The sequence below is a fragment of the Semicossyphus pulcher genome, unplaced genomic scaffold, assembly GCF_022749685.1.
Source record: "Semicossyphus pulcher isolate SPU_LCO1_2020_fin unplaced genomic scaffold, fSemPul1.0.p SCAF_17, whole genome shotgun sequence".
NCBI lineage: Eukaryota > Metazoa > Chordata > Actinopteri > Labriformes > Labridae > Semicossyphus > Semicossyphus pulcher.
The window spans coordinates 28,830,372-28,850,000 of NW_027211681.1; the positions used below are offsets into that span (position 1 = coordinate 28,830,372).

The 19,629-nt window shown below is 44.5% G+C and overlaps 3 protein-coding genes across 4 annotated transcripts in view; 2 read left to right on the top strand and 1 right to left on the bottom strand.

The window, feature by feature from the left end:
* kcnh1b (potassium voltage-gated channel, subfamily H (eag-related), member 1b) overlaps nt 1–4,789 on the top strand; it is a 35,237-nt gene extending 30,448 nt beyond the window's left edge. Inside the window, exon 11 of the mRNA XM_069665586.1 lies at nt 1,817–4,789. Within this exon, the coding sequence (XP_069521687.1) occupies nt 1,817–2,659 (843 nt within the window). The 3' untranslated portion in view covers nt 2,660–4,789. The remainder of the gene's footprint in view (nt 1–1,816) is intronic.
* Nucleotides 1–19,629, top strand: part of mark1 (MAP/microtubule affinity-regulating kinase 1) — a 147,448-nt gene that overhangs the window by 93,213 nt on the left and 34,606 nt on the right. The window lies entirely within an intron of this gene.
* Nucleotides 18,105–19,629, bottom strand: part of pex6 (peroxisomal biogenesis factor 6) — a 12,113-nt gene continuing 10,588 nt past the window's right edge. For both annotated transcript variants that reach the window (XM_069666606.1, XM_069666605.1), the window contains exons 14-18: nt 19,609–19,629; nt 19,257–19,373; nt 19,093–19,170; nt 18,851–18,990; nt 18,105–18,422 (exon numbers count right to left, since the gene is read on the bottom strand). The exon at nt 19,609–19,629 is cut by the window's right edge and continues 88 nt beyond it. In XM_069666606.1, coding sequence (XP_069522707.1) covers nt 18,286–18,422; nt 18,851–18,990; nt 19,093–19,170; nt 19,257–19,373; nt 19,609–19,629 — 493 coding nt within the window. In that variant the 3' untranslated portion in view covers nt 18,105–18,285. The remainder of the gene's footprint in view (nt 18,423–18,850; nt 18,991–19,092; nt 19,171–19,256; nt 19,374–19,608) is intronic.

The window sequence follows — 19,629 nt, forward strand, 5'->3', positions numbered from 1 at the left end:
CTCACCTCCAAACCCTCCGACTGCAGCCGAGAGCCGCTTCACAGCACGCTCAGCAGCAGCTGCACAAACTACAAGACATCATTGGTCTGAAGACTTCCTGTTAGTGACATTTTCTACACTTTAAAACTCTTCAATCTTTCACTACAGTAGCATGTAGGAGCCACTGTTCTCTTTTTAAGTACTTTTGAAAATATTTTTGAATATTAAAAGATGCAGATGTAAGAAACGCGTTTCCTCCTCCTGCTGCTGCTGCTTCACAATAAAAGCCTCCTGCTGGTTTGCTGGTTGAAAAGCTGGGCCCTGTTTTTACATATTTTAGGCTCTGAAGGACTCACAGGTACTCACAGGTGTTTGAATGTCTCCAGTAGATGTGTTCATCCTGCAGCAGTGAAACAGGCTGTAACGGCTGCAACATAATCCTTGATGGGTCAAAGGTCGTCCACTAACAGTTCTTGTTGTTTCCACTGACAGGCTCAGATTGTTCTTCTAAGTGTGTGACAACATGACAGAAAGGATCCCTACAGAGATAGACCTTTTTGTTACAGAGGAAGATGATTGTTTTAACCACACACAGACGTTACATCGCTCTCTGCACACACACCAGACTCCATTCAGAAAAACACTGATTTAAGCTGGTCAACTGCTGCCTCGATCTTTCCCCACAGTAACACAAACTGAGGCAGACGCAGACCAGCAACAGACCGCTTCTGCTTCTTGAAGTTTCCTCTGGAGAAAAAGAATCTGTACATCAAATAAAGCTGAAATGTAAAGCTTCTATAATCAATAATATTTAACATCGCTTTGTGTACATGTGTTGGTGTCAGAGCGTCTGTGCTCAGCCTCCACAGCAGACAGACAGAGGTAGAGATACTGGGAAGTGGTAGAGACCAAAAACAGAGCTGAGAGCAAGCGGACATCGGACTCTGCGTCAATGATCATGTGACGGATCTATAATAATGTGTTCACAAGCGGTGAGGAACAGAGTTATTGCAGGTTGTCGTGAGTGAGTGGTGTGCACAGCCTCAGAGCGCAGCAGTCTGATGTATTGTGTTTGTCTCAGAGGAACATCAGCAGTTCTCTCACGTTCTGTGTTCCTTCGTTCTCACGTGATCCAGTTTCAGGTCAGGAGCTCAGTGATTGGCTGCTGGTTCAACATGCTGATGACGCAGACGCAGCGGTCAGAGGTCCCCCCCCAGGGATCAATAAAGGATTATCTTATCTTAAATCCGTTCATGTGATCGATGACAGTCGGCTCAGCTGTAACATGACCTTCACTTCCTGCTTCACCTGCAACCTAAGCAGCCCTCTTACCTAAGATGGTGAACATGTTAGCATTTAGCTTAAAGCAATGCTGGGCCCAGGCTAACAGAGCTGCTAGCATCGCATATACATGCATAAACATCAACACACTGCAGAGTCAACTGCACGGGCAAGGCGAGTGTACACTGCAAAATCCTGAATAACTCAACAGCAAGCTGACGAGCAGTGTTTCACTTCCTGCTGCTTGAAACCCGTTTCACTTCAGAAGCACCCAGCAGTGATGTCATCGCGTCCTGGAGTACACCTGCAAGGAAGGTGAGAAGTTCAATCGTTGGAGGTCAAGGTTCTCTGTTCCAGAATCAGGTCCCTTTCTGGGTTTCCTGAGAAGACTCAGCGTGAGTCCTCAGAGCGCTCAAACGATCCAAGAAGAGAATCCTCCAGCACTACTTTCTTTAAATAGCTTGATTTGTATATGCTGAGGTCACAGCAGTGAAGCTACTTGTTTGATTATTTGAAACCATTCTGATCATTGTCCTGGTGTCCTCTATCGTTACAGATTGTCTTTCGGAAAATCAGCGACGTGAAACGTGAGGAGGAGGAGATGTTGAGGAGGAAGAACGAGGCTCCTCTGAACCTCCCTCCGGATCACCCGGTCCGACGACTCTTCCAACGTTTCCGGCAGCAGAGGGAGGCTCGGCTCGCCTCTGAGCGGCTTCCTCAGAGCACTGGTGACGTGGAGAAAGGTGATGTTCACCTGGAGCCGGCCAGAGGTCCAGAGGTCCTAGCCTCTACCAGTATCGTCACGGTGACTGAGAGCCCAGCCACACCCCCCACTTCATCCACCGCATCCTCTTCATCGCGGACCTCCAGTCGAGTCATGCTCAATGCTCCCGCCGCCCAAAATGGAAATCTGATTGGCTGCAAATCTGCGGAGCCGCCTAAAGCAAAAGGCTGGGGGCGGTTCAAGGAGTCGGTCGTGAAGGCCGAGTCATGGAGCAGCGTCTCCAAGGCGGAATCCATGGAGACGCTGCCCGATAGGACTAAGTCTCAGGACGAGATGTCCCTCAAGAAAACTGACTCCTGCGACAGCGGCATCACAAAGAGCGACCTCCGTTTGGACAATGTCGGCGGCACAAGAACGCCGCAGGAGCAAAGCCCAGTCCAGTCTGAAGAGAAGAGGGTCTTCTGTCCGATCCCAGAGCAGAGCATGCAAGCCTCTTTCCTCGAGCTGAAACAGGAGTTAAGAGGAGACATCAGATCTCTGAACAGTCGCATGGCAGCGCTGGAGGCTCAGCTGGCTGAGATGCTGCGACTTCTCAAATCCAGGAAGTCATCCGGATCCTTCTTTGAGATCTCTCGGCCTCCTTCTCCTGACTCCGATAAGGACAGCTTCTCCTAAACCGGACATGGATCCAGTCAGCGGGAATAGAGCTTGACATGTTCAGCCTTCAGGTGTCAGAGAAGAGCTCTGACCACAGCGTGAAGCTGGATGTTGGTACGAGATGATATCCCTGGTGACAAAAGCACTTTGCCAAGTCTGTGAGATGTTACAGACTGAAAAGACGTCAAACTGAGGAGGCTGGTTTTTCCTTTGATCAGAGATTTTATACAGAATCAGTGCAGTCACGAAGGCACTTTGGTCCTCATGAGGGTTTCAAGCCCTCAGACCTTCACATGATATCGGCAATAATAAAAGATGGCTTTAATGTGACTGTGGCACTGTGAGGACAGAAATGGTGTTCTGAGGTTTGATGTGGTGGTTTTCAGCTGGTCTTATGAAGTCTGGTCCACAGTCTGTCGAGGTGAAACTGGAGGGCTCGCCTCGTTAGCATCTGCACTCAGAAGAAGGTTTTTACGAATCCTGGAATCCAGAGAAACGTCTAAATGATTCAAGAGGTCAAAGGTGAAGGCTCATAGGGTTAATGACAGGCAGACACTGTTTCCTCTGAGAATTAGGAGTTAAGGTCGATGCAGACTGAACACTGTGTTACGTGGGGACCGGTAGCATTTTTGTATCAAGGATGAATGTGAAAGATTCACGCAGCAAAGTGAAACTGAGGCGCTTAATGTGTCTGATGTGGACGTTTGACGGGTTCATCTGAGGTTTTAGTCTGAACACAGATCAGTGTACTCGTGTTTCCTGGTTCTTCAACTCCTCTGAGATTAAAACTTATCTGCTCTGATGCAAAACATTGAACATGTTGGATGGTTCTCATTTTTGAACTATTTTCCTTTGCGATCCCCGGAGCCAAACAAAATCCTGGAAGCCAATCGTCCCTCTTTGGGACGTACCCTTCATTTGTCACAGAGTCTGCCTGTCAAATTTATGACCATGTGAATACAGCAATAACTGAATCCTGACTGTGCTGAGATTAGCTCGGACTCAAAGTTTACCTTCAGGCAAAGATTCTCTCTAACTTTCTGTCTGTGCTTCCGGGCCTGCTGCTCTTCCTGCTGAGTCCACGCTGAACCTAAACCGAACCAAACTGCGACTGTTTCACAGAACGTCGACTTTCTGAGGTTTTGGCACCAAAACTACGTTTATGTTTCTGAAAACACGGTTAGCCCGTGACTTCGACACGTGGCACATACAGCGCTCTCCTGGCAGATTATCCTTTGTTTGACCTGTCTTTCCTCAGCCAATCACGGTGCAGGGAGGTGGAACCAGGCAGAACTACATTTAAAACGAACCTGTGAAAACAAATGTAGCCTGAACAGAGCAGCACCATCTGTATCTGGAGGGGATCCTGAACAGAAGCGCACAGAAAAATGTGTCTGAACCATCCCAACAACTTTAACGGCAAACCTGACTGACGAGCAAGAAAATGTCCTGAAGTGTAAAGCTGAGCATCATCTGCAAACACGATGAGTTAGTAGAAACACTGTGAAGCATCACGACACATTCAGCGCTTCGTTCCTGATAATCAGAGGAAGCGTGTCCGGTGTTAAACGTCCGGAGACAGAAGATAACCTGAGACGTTCGTTTGTCCTGACTTTGGTGTGTCCTGTGTCCTGTGTAGCTGTGATATAATATAGCGTCATAATATGCAATTATTGCCATTTTTGATGTTTGTACTGAGAGACAGGTCGTTGTTTGTGTCCCACGAGCGCCGCCCGTCTCCACACTGATGCACTTTGGTCGTCTCTCGTCTCTGCATGACGCTGCTGTCTGTTTTATTTTACATTTTCAGGAGACGGAAGCTGAGCTGACTTTGCCTTGCTGCTTAAATACTCGGAGGACTTAAAGGTTTCGTTCTCTCTAAACTTTACTTCCTTCTGCTGTCGGTCATGTATGTAACGACCGCCGTCTGTGCATGAAGAGCACCTCAATGTTAAAACGTACCACGTCTTTATTAATATCACGTATGCACTGTTTTGGAAATTTACTATTGGAGGAAAATGTTGTTGTAACCTGGAATATATTCTTATTTGTGTTCTTCACTTATTGTAAAGAATGAAACTGTATCAGCACAAAGAGTATTTATAAAAACATCACATCAAATGTTAGTAAATGATTTTATACTTTCTACGTCACGTGTCTGCTTCGTCTTTGTTTGAATGATAGAACGTTTCAGTGTCACATGATCACGTCCTCCTGATTTACCTCCTTTTCACAGCAAACTTAACATGTGATCCTTTTCTCACCTTTGCTATTTTTAAGGTGGGAAGTTGTGTTTAAAAACCTCATTGGTCTGAATATGAGCCGTTTTTTTCCCCTTGAAATACGTCCAGCCAAGAAATACAGTGTCACAGACAGCGAAATGCTAACAGTCTTAGCTAACAGATGCTAACAGAGAAAATCGTGCCGCGGTCCTCGAAGCGGCCGCTTCCAACAGACAGGAGAGAGTGAGAGAGTGTTAGTGACACACGGGACGAAGGTGTGCGCGTCACCAGCGCTCTCCTCCAGCTGCTTGAACATGCTCCACAGACTGACCGCTCTCTGATGGTTAATGATTGATGGAAATGTTGAAAGGCTTTTATTTAATTTCAACTTGACAATTTAAAATTAAAGATATTAAAAACATGATTTTATTTAAAAGGTAAAACAATGAAACAAGTTGTCAAAAGATTACTCTGGGGGGGTCGTCTTATAATCAGGGTCGTCTCATACTGGGACCAATACAGTACATTGTATTTGCTTTATAGTGACCCTGTGAGAACTGACTGTTAGGTCACTTTTAAGGTGAAGAACTCAGAACGTTACAACAATCCAACGAATGACCAATGTGCTCTCAGAGCCTTCCCTCTCTCCTGCTCCCCTCCTGTGGCTACAGCGCTAACTCTAGCTTTAAAAGGCTAAGGTCAGACAGCAGCACGGCAGAGTCCAACACAAAGTGCAGAAAGTTTGAAGTAGTGAAGCCGGTCCTGCCAAACAAGGATGTGAACGACGTCAGGGAGAAAACAAGGGTCCATATTATCGTGACCTTTGTGTGGTTCTGTTTGCTAACAGTAGCTTGCTCACTAATGTGGACTAATTGCTAGCTAGCCAATGTAGGATAACGTTAGCTAATTAATTGACACTCCCAGGGCTAACTATCTATTACATTGTTGTAGTAAATTGGATGTTGTTTGAAAATAACTTTAGCAGCTAACGCTAAAAAGCACCCAACACCAGATTCACGCAAGTTACAGCAAGCTAGCTAACATTATCGTGGGCGCTACTATCATGCTACAGAAAACACCATCTGAGTGGATATGTTAGTGGGCTAGTTCGCCAAATGACTTCACAAGCTAACGTGTTCGTGATACTGTTAGCTACATGCTAAATGATGTAGCTACATGCTAAATGATGTAGCTAACAGCAAACTAACGACGCTGGTTAATAATGTTCAATCTTGTGACAAAGTTGTTTTTACACTCAGCCGCCGCTTGTGTAGTTAATGACGATGATTTTACGTCCACACAGAGAACAGTCACGCGTACGACCACAGGAGGGCGCTTTAGCATACGTCGTGAACGTGGTGTCTCGGTTACCGTCATAATACATTTACAGGTGTGGAGGGGTTGACGAGATATTTACATACAACAAATCAGAGCTCTGATGTAACAAAGCAAAGTGACCAATGAGCAGCCAGGTTACAGTCACCTGAGACACACTGATACTGACTGTGCTTCCTTAAAAACCCTGCAGAGTGTTTGTAGCACGGTGGAAGCACAAGGAAGACATACACACCTGTACACAAACACACACACACACAAACACCTGTACAGCTTCACGCTCACAGCTCAAATCCTTACCTGTTTCTTAAAGATAATAAACATAAATAAACATCAAGAGAGCAGGAGGACTCTCGGGTTGGAACGTTAAACAGATGTTTTCAATCTTCCTCTGAACTCGTCTCTCTGCTTCTCCTCTTGGATCTTTTCCAAACCGACAGGGAATCCCTGAACCTCCCCTCAGAAAAAACCCTCTATCCGCAGAGCTGGCAGCTCCCTCCTCCCCCCCGCTCCTCATTTGATGTTCTGCATTGCAGTGCCAGCCTCCTCCTCCCCCTCCTCCCCCTCCTCCTACTCCTCCTCCTCCCCTCTCCCCCTCCCTCAGGTTGATCTCTGCAGCAGCGAACAAACAGCCGTGCGATCCTCTCAGTGTGAGATACACATGCCTGCACAGCCTCCCCCCTCCTCTGCTTCCCCTGCGTCTCTCTGTGTTCTCCTGATGCCACAGCGCCCTCTACAGAGCAGACAGCAAACAGCATCTCCTCAGACTTCATTAATGCTCACTAAAAAGGAAGTACCAACATAAATCATTTACATTTCAGAATAAAACACAGAAACAGGTTTTGAGGTTTCAGGAGGATTTTTATGGAGTCACAGTGAACATTCATGACACCCCGCTGCTGTCCCGGGCGGCAGCCTGCGAGGGTGAGGCACCACAGGGGATGGTCCCGTCTCCCCTCCTGTTCGCTCTCTACACCTCGGACTTCAGGTTCCAGTCACAGCCCTGTCACCTGCAGAGGTGTTCTGACAGGGATCAGGAGGCCGAGTACAGGAGTGTGCTGACAAGTTCGTCACAACTCTACGTCACAGCTGGGGCAGCAGGCTGAAGACACAGGACGCTAACAGACTCAGTGAGCTCATCAGGAAGGCGGGCTCTGTCCTGGGAGTGGAGCTAGAGTCTCTGGTGGAAGTGTCTGAGAGGAGGATGCTGAGGAAACTCCTCAGTATCAGGGACAACACGGCTCACTGCCTGCACGCCACACTGGAGTCCTACCAGAGCACCTTCAGCGGCAGACTGAGACCACCGAGGAGCAGCACAGAGCGCCACAGGAAGTCTGTTCTACCTGTGGCCATCAGGCTGTAACTCCTCCATCTGGCTATGTTGTGTTCACTACCTGCAGTAATACTTTAACTTTGTGTTCATGTTATTTATAGAATGAATAATCAATGCTTCTGCTTATTTATTAGCCCCATGTGCAGCATCAGGAGCAGCAGCATCTTTTCGTACAAACTGTCAGTACTGTCACTTTGACTGCCAATATATTTACAGTAAATAACTGTCGTAATATTGTCTTCCTCTTGGACATTAACCACACGCTTTATGTTTTATATTTGCGCTGATGTTTGAGTCGATAGTTTCTTATCTTGTAAATGTGAAAATTTAAAAACAAAGAAATTAACCAAAACACTTTTTTACATGAATAAATTAAGAATTAAAAAAATATTATTGATAAATATAAAGTGAAAATAAACCAGTAAATAAATCAAACCGCCTGTAACGTTTTCAAATGTATTGTTTATTCTTTTATTTTTCTCTGTACATTTTCATTAACTTATTGTTTGTTTATATTTCATCATAATTCTTTTAAAGTTTTTGTTTTATTGTTTTACTTACTCTCCTTATATTTCCATATTTTTATTTATTTATGTAATTTCTATATTTTTAAAGTTTTATTTCAGTTCATGTTTTTACATTTATGAACTTTTATTAATTCTTTCACAGATTTTTTGTGTCCTGTGTCTCGTATGACTCCACAGATTTTCAAAATAAAAGCAGACACGCGCCACTGGTGGCTGACGTGAACTACAGGTGGAGGATCCGTCCGCACTTTAAAGGAGGAATCAAAGTTTTTACATCTTTCACACATGAACAGACAAGAACAGTAACTTTACCTTACAGTAAACGGATGTTGGTGGTTTACAGCCGCCAAGATCATCTGGTTAATTTGTGTTACTGTGTGACTGTAAAACGGTTGGTTATGATTCAACACAATGTGTGTGTGCAACACAAAATAACACCAAAACATGTTCTACCTGTAGCTCATTTATACCCCAACATGTAAAGTTTAAAAATAAAACGATGAATTGTCATTAATAACAGAAACTGTAAAGAGAGGAACTGAATCCCGTAAGGAACAGAAATATTCAAATACATCAAACAACTTAAAATCAGAACTTCACGTGGAGTTAATGCTGCTGGAAGGAAACAGAAACTTCTGGAAGTCTTTGTTGTTTTTTAAGTGATTAAAGAGGAAATGTAAATATTCTGTGTGTCGTACAGGATGTCGGAGAGGCCCCCCTCCCACCTCCACCTTTTTACACCATCATGGCAGCAGGTGCAGTCTGCCCTCTGATTGGTTGTGAGTCGTGGGATCACCCGTGTGCAGTCAGAAGTGCTGAGTGGACCCTCCTTTTTAAACCCCCCCTCCCCGGCCGGTTCATGGCCTCCTATTATTGAGCGGGTTTGTTTTTGGGTCCCGGCTGAACCTTCTAGTGCGAGAGGAAAAAAGTGCAGCGGATCATATATGTGCCTCTGCAGGGCGGCCGGGGGCATAACCTAACAAATGTGTGGGGTCAATTGGTAAGGACTGCTTTCTGTGGTGATTCTTATGGGGAGGTGGGGGAGGGGGGGAGGTGGAGGAGGGCTAAGTGTTGTTCTGAGGTGATGGAGAACTCGGGTGTGATCCACCAGACTCAAACATTTCAAACTTTAAACTTAAACTCAAGTTTGTTTCTGAGGCTGTCGGTGAATTTAAGGCGAGTTTCGTGCTCCGTCGCTCTGCTGTCGGAACAGATCAGCTGCTCCTCTTCTCTCCGAGTGTGTGTGAGAATAAACTTCTCTCCTGGATCACTAAGTTTTGGGATGAATGGTTCTTTTCATGGTGATGACGTTGCTGCTGATGATCTGACAGCTGGTTTGTTAGGCGACATTAAGAGTGAGCTCCTGTCGCTCGCTGCTGCAGGACGAGGACGATGTCAAAGTTACCTGTTTCCTCTGACTCCAAGGACGTCGGAGAACGGTCAGTAACAGAAAACAAACATGTCGGCTGAGGAGGAGGAGACAGCGGATGAGGTGGATTTGGGTTGAAACGAGAGCAGAATGGTTGGATTTGTAACACGGAGCTTCAAACTGAAGCGCTGCAGGAAGGTAAAGTGCTTTTCTTGTGGATCTGCAGAGGAAGAGAGGAAGAGACCTTGTAGGAAAAAACTACTGAGGGAAGAGAAAAAGAAAGGTAAGCAAAAAAAAGCAGGCAAAATGAACACGAAAAGAAAAGGAGACAAAGCAAGAGAAGAAGAGATGAGACAAAGGAAAAGGAATGAGCCTGACGAGGATTCAAAGAAGATGTTTGAAGAACTTCTGAAAACCTCGTGGAGCAAAAAACAAGGAGTTTTAAACTGAAGAGCTGCAGGAAGGTAAGGTGCTTTTATTTTGGAACTGCAAAGGAAGAGAGGAAGATGAGGAGGAGGAGGAAAAACTAACGAGAAAAAAGAAAACGTATGGACCAGGAAACTGTAAAAAGAGACAAAACAGGAGAAGAAAAGAGCCAACGTGACAAGACAAAGGAAAAGAGTGTAAAAGGTTAAGTCCAGGTCAGATGTTGGATCGTGGACTTCAACAGAACCTGAGGAGAATTTAAAGATGGCGGCTGATCCTCACATGGAAGAGAAGAAGGTTTAAAGTCAAGATACTTCTGAAACCTCCAGAAAACAAGGAGAAGGAAAAGTGAAGTTTGTTACAGGAGGACAATGACAAGGCCTGAAGGGAGGGTGAGGGGGGGTGAGAGGGCAGCTCCACAAACAATGCCCCCCCCCGGTACATTTAACATCGAGCCTGCAGGCCACAACAAAGGCGTCAGCACGGCCCTCCACGTCTACTGGTTGCTAGATTTCTCTGTGGCTGCTCGAACAGAACAACGTCCAAACAATCGAGAGGTTTTTGCAGTTTTCCGTCGCGCTCAGCAGCTCACGGCTGTAAAGACACAAAGGTCACAGCTATAAAGACACAAAGGTCACAGCTATAAAGACACAAAGGTCACGGCTGTAAAGACACAAAGTTCATGACCGCTGTCTGTGCAGAATGTGAAGCCTGCACCTGAAGGAGGCGTTGCGATGGTGCTTCGGTGAATAGTGTTCTGATTGAGGTACTGTCCTGCTTTCATATGCAGCTTCATGGAGGGAGGGGGGCTGAGCAGAGGTCACGAGGGGCGGCTGTTGTGATTGGTCGGCTGGTTGTTTGGTCACAAGGCTTCAAGTCACAGGTTGAAAGTAAAGAAATGACGGTTGTAGGGACGTCGTCAACACGTCCTGCGGGAATTTGAACTTCAATTAAAATGAAATGACGTGCCTTTTGGAAAGTTGTAAAATCCTCTGCAATGTTGTTTTTCCTGGACTGTGGAAGGCTGTTTGTTGTCTTTGTGATTCAATAAATTGAGACTAAGAAATAACTGAATGATAACCCTTCAGTGTTAAAGTGTTCAGTACATCCTGGCCTTAACACACTGCTGTTGCTGCTGTTCCTGCAGGTTTCCCAAGGGGACGCTACTGAGAAGCTGGCTCACCAAGTCGCGGCCCAGGTTGCTGCTGCTGATCGCAGGGTTGAAGAGGCCTCAGGTGACCCTCATGCGGAGGAAAAGGATGAAGCGCACAAAAGTAGCAAAGGCCACGTAAGCGGTAAATATGGCTTATGTTGCATGGAGGAATGCTGACCCCGCCAACAACAAATACACAGGAAGTGGTCTGAATGAGGGAACGTTAGAGCTGCACTGTGATCACAAAACAAAGGAAACGTTTAATTCGAAGCGTTTGTTCTCTTTTTGCCCAAAGATTACATCGCAGCCATTACAGCCTGTTTCACTGCTACTAGCTAAAACAAACTACTGGAGCAATTCCAAAACTTTTGGTGACTAGAAGTCAATGAACTGAAAAACATGTGAAAATAGGAAACATAGTACGAGGTTTAAAAGTACTCATCTGTTGAGCAGCGAGAACGGCTGCTGTGAAACACAAAAACGGTTTAAAAAACGGTTGTGTGTTGGGATTCACATTGTCGTGTTAAATGTCAGTTCATGAGAGAAAAGGCTTGTACATGAAGGACCTACTGCAGAGTCACTAGTGTTACTACTGTTTATGTTTTCTAAAGTCCATCCGTTTTCTTCTGATTGTCTGGGGTCGGGTCGCGGTGGCAGCAGGCTAAGCAAGTTAACCCAGGCATCCCTCTCCCAGCAACGTTTTCCAGCTCCTCCGGTGGGATCCTGAGGTGTTCCCAGGCCAGACGGGATATATAATCCCTCCAGCAGGCTCTGGGTCTGGGAGAGCCCGCTGGAGGGAACGTCCAACTTGGGTCTCCTCCAAGAAAACCTCCAAGGAGGCATCCTCATCAAATGTTGAGCCACCTCAGCTGGCTCCTTTGGATATGAAGGAGTAGCCTAACGGCTGACTCTGTCCTCTCTCTAATCTTGAAGGCTGAGCCCAGCCACCCTGTGGAAGACACGCAGCCGCTTGTATCTGATTCTGTGTTGATTTCATTCTTTCAGCCACCAAAGCTCATGACAGTAGATAAGGGTTGGAGCGTAGATCACCTGGCGAAAGCTTTGCCTTCCAACTCAGCTTTCTCTTCTCTCTTCTCTTCTCTTCTCTTGACCGATATGGTCCAGTACAATGCCTGCATTACTGCTGTTCCTACACTGACCCATCTTTCAGTATCACGATCCATTTTGCCCTCACTCGTAAAAAAGACTGGGAGATACCTGAACGCCTTCACTTGTGTCAGGGACTCACTTCCCACACGGAGGGAGCATCCCACCGTTTTCTGGCAGAGAATCATGACCTCAGACTAGGAAATGCTGACTTTCATCCCAACCGCTTCACACTTGTTGCAAACCACCCAAGTGCCCGCTGCAGGTCACAGTCTGATGAAGCCAACAGAATCACATCATCTGGGAGAGGCAGAGATGTAATTTTGAGGTCCCCAAACTGGACACTGGCTGCGTTCTGAATTCCTGTCTATAAAGATCACTTACAGGAATGGTGACAAGGGACGACCCTTGTGGAGGCCATCACCCACTGGAAATGTGTTTTACTTTGTTCAGAGGATGTGGACACAGCTGTCACTTTGGTCATATAACTTGTAGCAATGGCCCAGACATTCCTGTTGTACCCCCCACATGACGCCCCGGGGTACACGATTGTGGGCCTTCTCCAAGTCCACAAAATACATGTAGACTGGATGAGCTAAATCCCAGGACCTCCCCCAAGCAGCCATGTAAGGGTAAAGAGTTGGTCAACTATTACATGGCCAGGACTGTATCTGAGATTTGACGGTCAGCTGGCACCTCCTTCACAGTACCCTGGAATAAACTTTCCCAGGGAGGCTGAGTAGTGTCAGCCATTCCACAGGCACAGTCCCAGACGTCCATGTGACATTGAAAAGGCATCTCAGCTAAGACCAACCAAGGACACAAGTAAGGTTTGCCCTGGATCTTTAAACTCTGCCTTGTCACCAAGTCTTGGTTGGATTCAGGAGTTCCTCAAGGCGTTCTTTCCATCGCTTGACAATATCCCCAGTCTGTGTCAGCAGGCCGCAGATCTGATGATACAACAACAAAGTCGATCCTTGATCTTTGGTAGGGTGTTCTGGTACCAGGTATATCTACCCTATGCTCCAACATGGTGTTCGCTACGGCCAATCCATGAATAGCACAGCAAACACCACTCTGGTTCAGATCAGGCGGGGTGTTTCTCCCAATCACTCCCTTTCCAGGTTTCTTCATCATTGCTTAGTTGGGTTTTACGTCCTTCAGCAGAACTATAGAGTCCCTGGGCAGAACCCTTTCCAGGACTCTGCCCAGAGACTCCAAGAAGACAGCATACTCTGAACTGCCATTTGGTGCAAAAGCTCAAACCATAGTAACAGTCGTTACCCCGGGAAAACTCCAACACGGCGGCGCTCAGTCAGGGGCTTGTGAGTATCCCCACATCTGCCCAACGCCTTTTTCCCATGGCAACTAAAGAGTCCAGCCCTGTCCAAGAGTCTCGTTTTAGAACCAGTGCTGTGCACTGATGTTAGCCCACCTATATCAGTTATGCTCCACCTCCTGCACCAAGTCTGATTCCTTCTCTGCCAGAGAGGTGACGTTCACATTCCTAGTTCCAGTCAGTGCTGCCAGGGATCAGCACGCGAAGGTCCCCAGCTTTGCCTGCTGCCCAGCATTACATTACACCCGACCCCTATGCCTATCCTTGCAGTTTGTGGGCCTACAAGGCACAAGGCACAAGGCACAAGGCACTGAGCTTGTGGTATGAAACTGCTTTATTTACCTGAATGATCTTAAAATACAGCCTGAAATGTGTGATGGGAGAAGACTGTTGCTGAAATTCATTTCTGCAATGCACCAAATGTCTTTGGTTTTAAAGGGGTTGTGTGTTCAGATTATGGCTGTTAATAGGAAAAACGTCATTTCTAATAACATGTCAGTCAACATTTTCCAGTGTGTCTTTTCCGGGTCATGACATTTGTCCAAAATCATTCCAAGATGTGGTCCATCAAAAACCCAAAGTTCTTTCTCTTCCAGAACCTGCAGCCGGATGCCCCACTTCACCTGAGTTCTTAACGGAGAGGATCTGCTTGTTAGACATGGAAGACAAAGACAAGGAATCTTTGCCCCAGAAACGAACTAATATCCAGGAACCACAAAACCGAGAGACGCCAGAGGACGAACCACAGAGACTGAGACCTCCAGACTAATCTGGATTACACCCAGACCTGGACTACCAGATTCACCCCTTTCTTCAAATATACATTAGACTGTAATGACTGTGGCTTGTACATTCTTCCTTTTCAAAGACAAACTATTCATTGAACAAACCCAGCTGTCCTTGTGTTCTTAGTTCAGACGCCTTCAGTTTTTCAGGTTCATGTGTTTGAGTCTCAGAGGAGCCCAAACGGATGATTAAACTGACATGACGCCAGTACCTGCCTCACATCCTTCAGATCACTAAACAATCTGACAGTTCTACATGTTACGAAAACTTTACACAACTTCGCACCAACACAAAAAAAGTGTTGGTTAGAGCATTTACAGCATTCAAGACTCGATGATATGGAAATGTGTAATGTTGAAATAAAGACATTGCAGCTCAAGCTGGTCAGGACCCTAAAAACTGAAGACATGAGCGAAATAATCTCCGCTGTCGTTGCAGGACTTGCACTTTAATTCACTTTTAAGTCCTTACTTTACTAAATGAGAAACATTCGCAGACTGCATCTTTTTAGTCCTGTTTTTAAAAATCCATTTTGCTTTTCATAAAGTGGGTAGAGTAAGTTTGGATCAGAACACTTATTCTCCCTTGTGTTTGTCTGTACGTAATCGTAGCCATACCGACTTGAACAATGGCGGGTCTGGAGAAATCTAGGTTCATGTAAGTTGAAGCGAACTTGCTGAACCAAAAGACAATAAGTAATATTCTCTTACAGCCCTCAGGGTTTGTATTGACAGATGTTCTGATACTTTTTGTTCCTTACAGATGATGATTCCGATAGCTAGACTTGAGTATCGGCTGATACCAAGTACTCCTCTGAAGAACACGGGCGTAATGGTGTGCTTAAAAACTAGTTTGATTTATTTGAAGCATCATGTGGCAAAAAGAAATTAAATAAAAAGGAAAACTATTTTCTTTTGACCAAGTTGAGTCTGCAGAGTCCCATTTTGTTTTTTAGCTAAGCAGCTTTCATTTTCACGAATACATTTTTATTTGAAAATAATGTTCATGTGGGCTTTTAGAGTTTTACCCGTTAGCAAGCTTTAGCAAGCTACCTAAGCTAAGTGTTTTAAACACCAACTTAAATTTGAGTGTCAAGCCGTGGTGCTTTCTTACTGACGGTTTAACATTTCTCCAGATTCCCACACTGTGAGGTGAGAGTGTGGCTATTTCATATTAGCTTCCTGTAGCTTTAGCAGTAAATCATAGTAACTTTACTGAGCTGGATTCTCTTTCAAACACATCCAACATGCTGAATCTAACATGGTAACACTTTATATTAAGCTCTCTTGTTTTTATATTTGTCATTTAACTTTTAAAAAGAACTAAATTAAAGCATTGAAAGACGTGATGAATTTTACATCCATCGAGGAAACAAATCTTTGTTAACACATTAACTTGCTGTAAAAAGTGATAAACCAAAATAAACTACTGACTTAATATAAAGTGTCACTGTATATTTGTTATGAGTGAACAGCAGGGCTACAATGCTCCGATGTGTAATCCACCAACACTTCAGAAGGTTCTGGATTTCTTTATTGTGTGGTGTAGTTTGATTTACTACTTCTGCTTTAGCTGGCTCTGTTGGGAGCAGCGGTGTTAATTCAGATTCTCTCTTTTTCTTTGAAAACCTGCAGGGTCCAGCTACCTATGAGCTAGCTAAGCAGAATTTTCATGTTTAACCTGTTAGCATGTAGCAAGTTTAAGCTAACTGCTAATGCTACTTGTCTCTCTGTGTGCCATTTCACTGCTCCATTTCTCCCCTCACCCAAAGCAGCAGTAAATTCCATAATCTCTTTTCTGCCGATGAATAAAATAAACTGTGAAATATGAAAACTTAGAACTCTAGCTGTGAGATGTTACATTTAAAAAACACATGAACATTTTGGTATCCATGACGGCTGAAATGTTTAGCTAACGTTATCTAGCAGGCGAATTCCTTTTGTTCCACTTTCATACTTTTTATTTTGTTTTTCAGAGCTGTGAGGGAACATGACAAGCTTGTTGTGTTCGAAATCCCATAGTACACTAGCATCACGTCCTGATGTGGCCTACATGTAGTCTGTAGTATGTAAACACAAGCTAAATGTGCAGAAGGCCAAAAATACCCGGATGACGTTCTGATTCGGCAGCAGCATTCCAGCAGAAGGGGGCGCTATAGCTAAAGAAGCAACGGTTATTGTTTACTTCTGCCTGCCGTAGCATACTGCAAAATGAATTTGAAAAGCTCCTCCATCCTACAGACTACCGCCCAACGCAGCATGTAGCATGTAGCATGTAGTATATAGTATGTAGTATAAAGTACATAGCATGTAGCATATAGTATGTAGTATAAAGTATATAGCATGTAGCATGTAGCATGTAGTATGTAGTATATAGTACAGCATTTCGAACACAGCCCGTGTTGTGCTAAGCTAAACAGGGTGGACTGACAAAGGAACACTTAATTCACTTAAACTAATTTGAACAGAACAACAGTCTGACCCCAAAGTACATTAACAACTAGTTTAATATAATAATAATAAAATGTACCGCCTCTCTTAATAGCTAAGGTCATTGCTCCTATGTGTACCTATCAACCAAAGCTAACCAAAGGCAGTAAGCTTACTAGCCAAAGCTAGCTTTACAGCTAATAAGCACGGTCTCTTTTTCGGATAATGAATAAATACAATAAAATTATGATATAAGTTTCTGATGCATCTAATAACTAATATGGGTGCATAGGCTAACTTAGTGAAGAATATAAGGGGCAAACTAGCAATCAATGCTAACAGTTCATCTATGTAGAACAGGTAGAACTACAACACCAGATGCTACATTTAGCAAATGTAGTCAACTCTGTTTGTAGCTGTGCTAACATCCTGACAGGCTAACATGTTGAAAATGCTAGAATGCTAGGAGTGTTTTAAAGTGAATGTATTTTATGCTTCCACTGATTAGTGTCTTTATTCTGCACTGCTTTGTTCTTTGAGGTGATTCTGATGTTTTGAAATTTAAAAAATTAACTGGCTAGCATATAGCTTAGCATCACAGCATGAAAAACTCAACATATTTTGAATTTTCATGCAAAAAAGATGACTGTTGATATTTCATCAGTTTGTATATAGTTTTATGAAACCAGTGAAAATGGTCTGTATGTCGGGTTTGCTAATAAAAAGTATTTTCATCGAACATGTTGCTCTTCATGGTCTAAGCAGTATTAGAAGAATCATTTGAAATGAATTGATGAAAGTGATGAAATCAGCATCGTTGTTTTAAGTTTCATGACTTTTTCTTTAAAACAAACATTTTAAAGTCAAGCTGAAAAAAAGGAAGCCTTTATAATCATTTTAGATCACATCTACAGTCATATTGTGTATGTGCATTGTGTACATATTTAACAACATAGAAATGTGTTTTTAAAAATTGTGTCTTTGGGTGTTTGCCACTCAAACTTTGAGCTGTATAAAGATTCTCCCCGAACAGTCGTCATGAAGAGAGAAATGAGCTATAGAGACCCAAACTGTTTTTTGTACCAGGCTGTAAACATGTTTATTTCTGCTGTAAAGTTTAACATGGGGCTCTATGGGGACTGACTCACTGCTGGAGACAGCCTCTAGTGGACACCAGAGGAACTGCAGGCTTTGGTATTCTCACTTTTCAGTACTGGAGGTTTCTGCTTGGTTACAGGCATTACAAATAAAAACAATGAACGGCCAGTGTTCCTCCTGATGTCTGTGTGCAGATGAAGATGAATCAGGATTCACTCAGTCTGTTTCATGAGCAGATAAAAACTCCTCACAGGAGCTTTAACGAGCGTCCTCTGTGAGAAGAAACTCTCCAGCTGATTGGCTGATTTGAGGTGTTAGCAGATGATGTCAGAGAGCGCTTCAATCAGAAAAAACACCAAAGCCTTGTTAATATCTGTATTTAATATTAAAATTCACAATTATATAAATTACATTCATAACATTTACAGTCATTTACAGTGTGTGTTTAAATATTTCTCTGGGTGATTGCCTCTTTAAATTAGACAGTGAGACTTGTTGAAGAGTCGTCATGCGTCTGTTTCTACTTCACAGTCAGTTCCTGTTGGATGTTTCTGTACCGCAGCAGCTCCTGCTCTGAAACCGATGGCTGGAAGTTTTCTAACGCTGCAGAGAAATCCTCGACGGAGAGGAGGACCGGAGAGTCCTCAGAGTCCAAACCTGAGTCATGAAGAGAGAAAGACCAACAAACTAACTGATCGAGGGAGAGGTAGACCAGCAGCTCCTTAAATCTCTGTTTTTCTGAATGGAGTCTGGTGTGTGTGCAGAGAGCGATGTAACGTCTGTCTGTGGTTAAAACAATCATCTTCCTCTGTAACAAAAAGGTCTATCTCTGTAGGGATCCTTTCTGTCATGTTGTCACACACTTAGAAGAACAATCTGAGCCTGTCAGTGGAAACAACAAGAACTTTAACTCTCCTACAGGAACCCAAAAGGCCAAAAAGCTTGTGGATATTTATAAATTAAATATGATGTTTTCATCTTGTGGGAACAGGATAGTTTACTTAGTGATGCTCAAACATAAAAACAGAAGTGAATTATCTGCTGTCTGTTTCAGCTGATGGATGATGTCACTTCTCTTCTCTTACCCTCTTCGATGAGCGAGATCTTTCTCTTGATGGCCGCCGTCATGGCGTCCGAACAGAGAGCGTACAGGTCGGCGCCGGTCATGTGGGCGGGGCATCGATCCACCACCTCTTGCAGCTTCACCGACGAGTCCAACTGGAACCTGAAGGCATTTATCATGTGTTTTAAAAACCAAAAACCTGAAGCAGAAATACACAAAGTTTCTTAGAGTCCAGATGTGAGCAGCAGGGGGCGCTGTTCTTACCTCCTGAGGACGGCCTGAAGCACCTGCAGCTGAGACACTCGGTCCTTGTTGATTCCAACGTAAACCAGCTTATCAAACCTGAAGACACAAAGACACACACACACAGTTATTACACAGCTGTGTGTGTGAACGTGGTGTCTGAGTGTGTGAGTGTGACCTCTGACCTCCCGGGCCTCAGCAGTGATTGGTCGATCAGGTCCGGTCGGTTTGTGGCACCGATGACGAAGACGCCGACAGATGAGTGCAGAGCATCGAGCTCGGCCAGCAGCTGAGACACCACCCTGTGAACACATTCAATCAAACTTTATTAACCTGCTGCAGCTCGACACGCTGACACGGTGTGACACGGTGCTGTCACAGACACCTTCAAAATAAAAGACTGGACTTGAAATACAAAATAAGACTAAAGAAAATCAGAGGCAGCAGAGAAACAGGAGAGCATGTGCGACAACAGAAGGATCTAACGAACATGAATGTACACTGACTGCTCGGCTCACAGTGCAGGTGAACACTCACCTGTCCATCACCCCTCCTGAG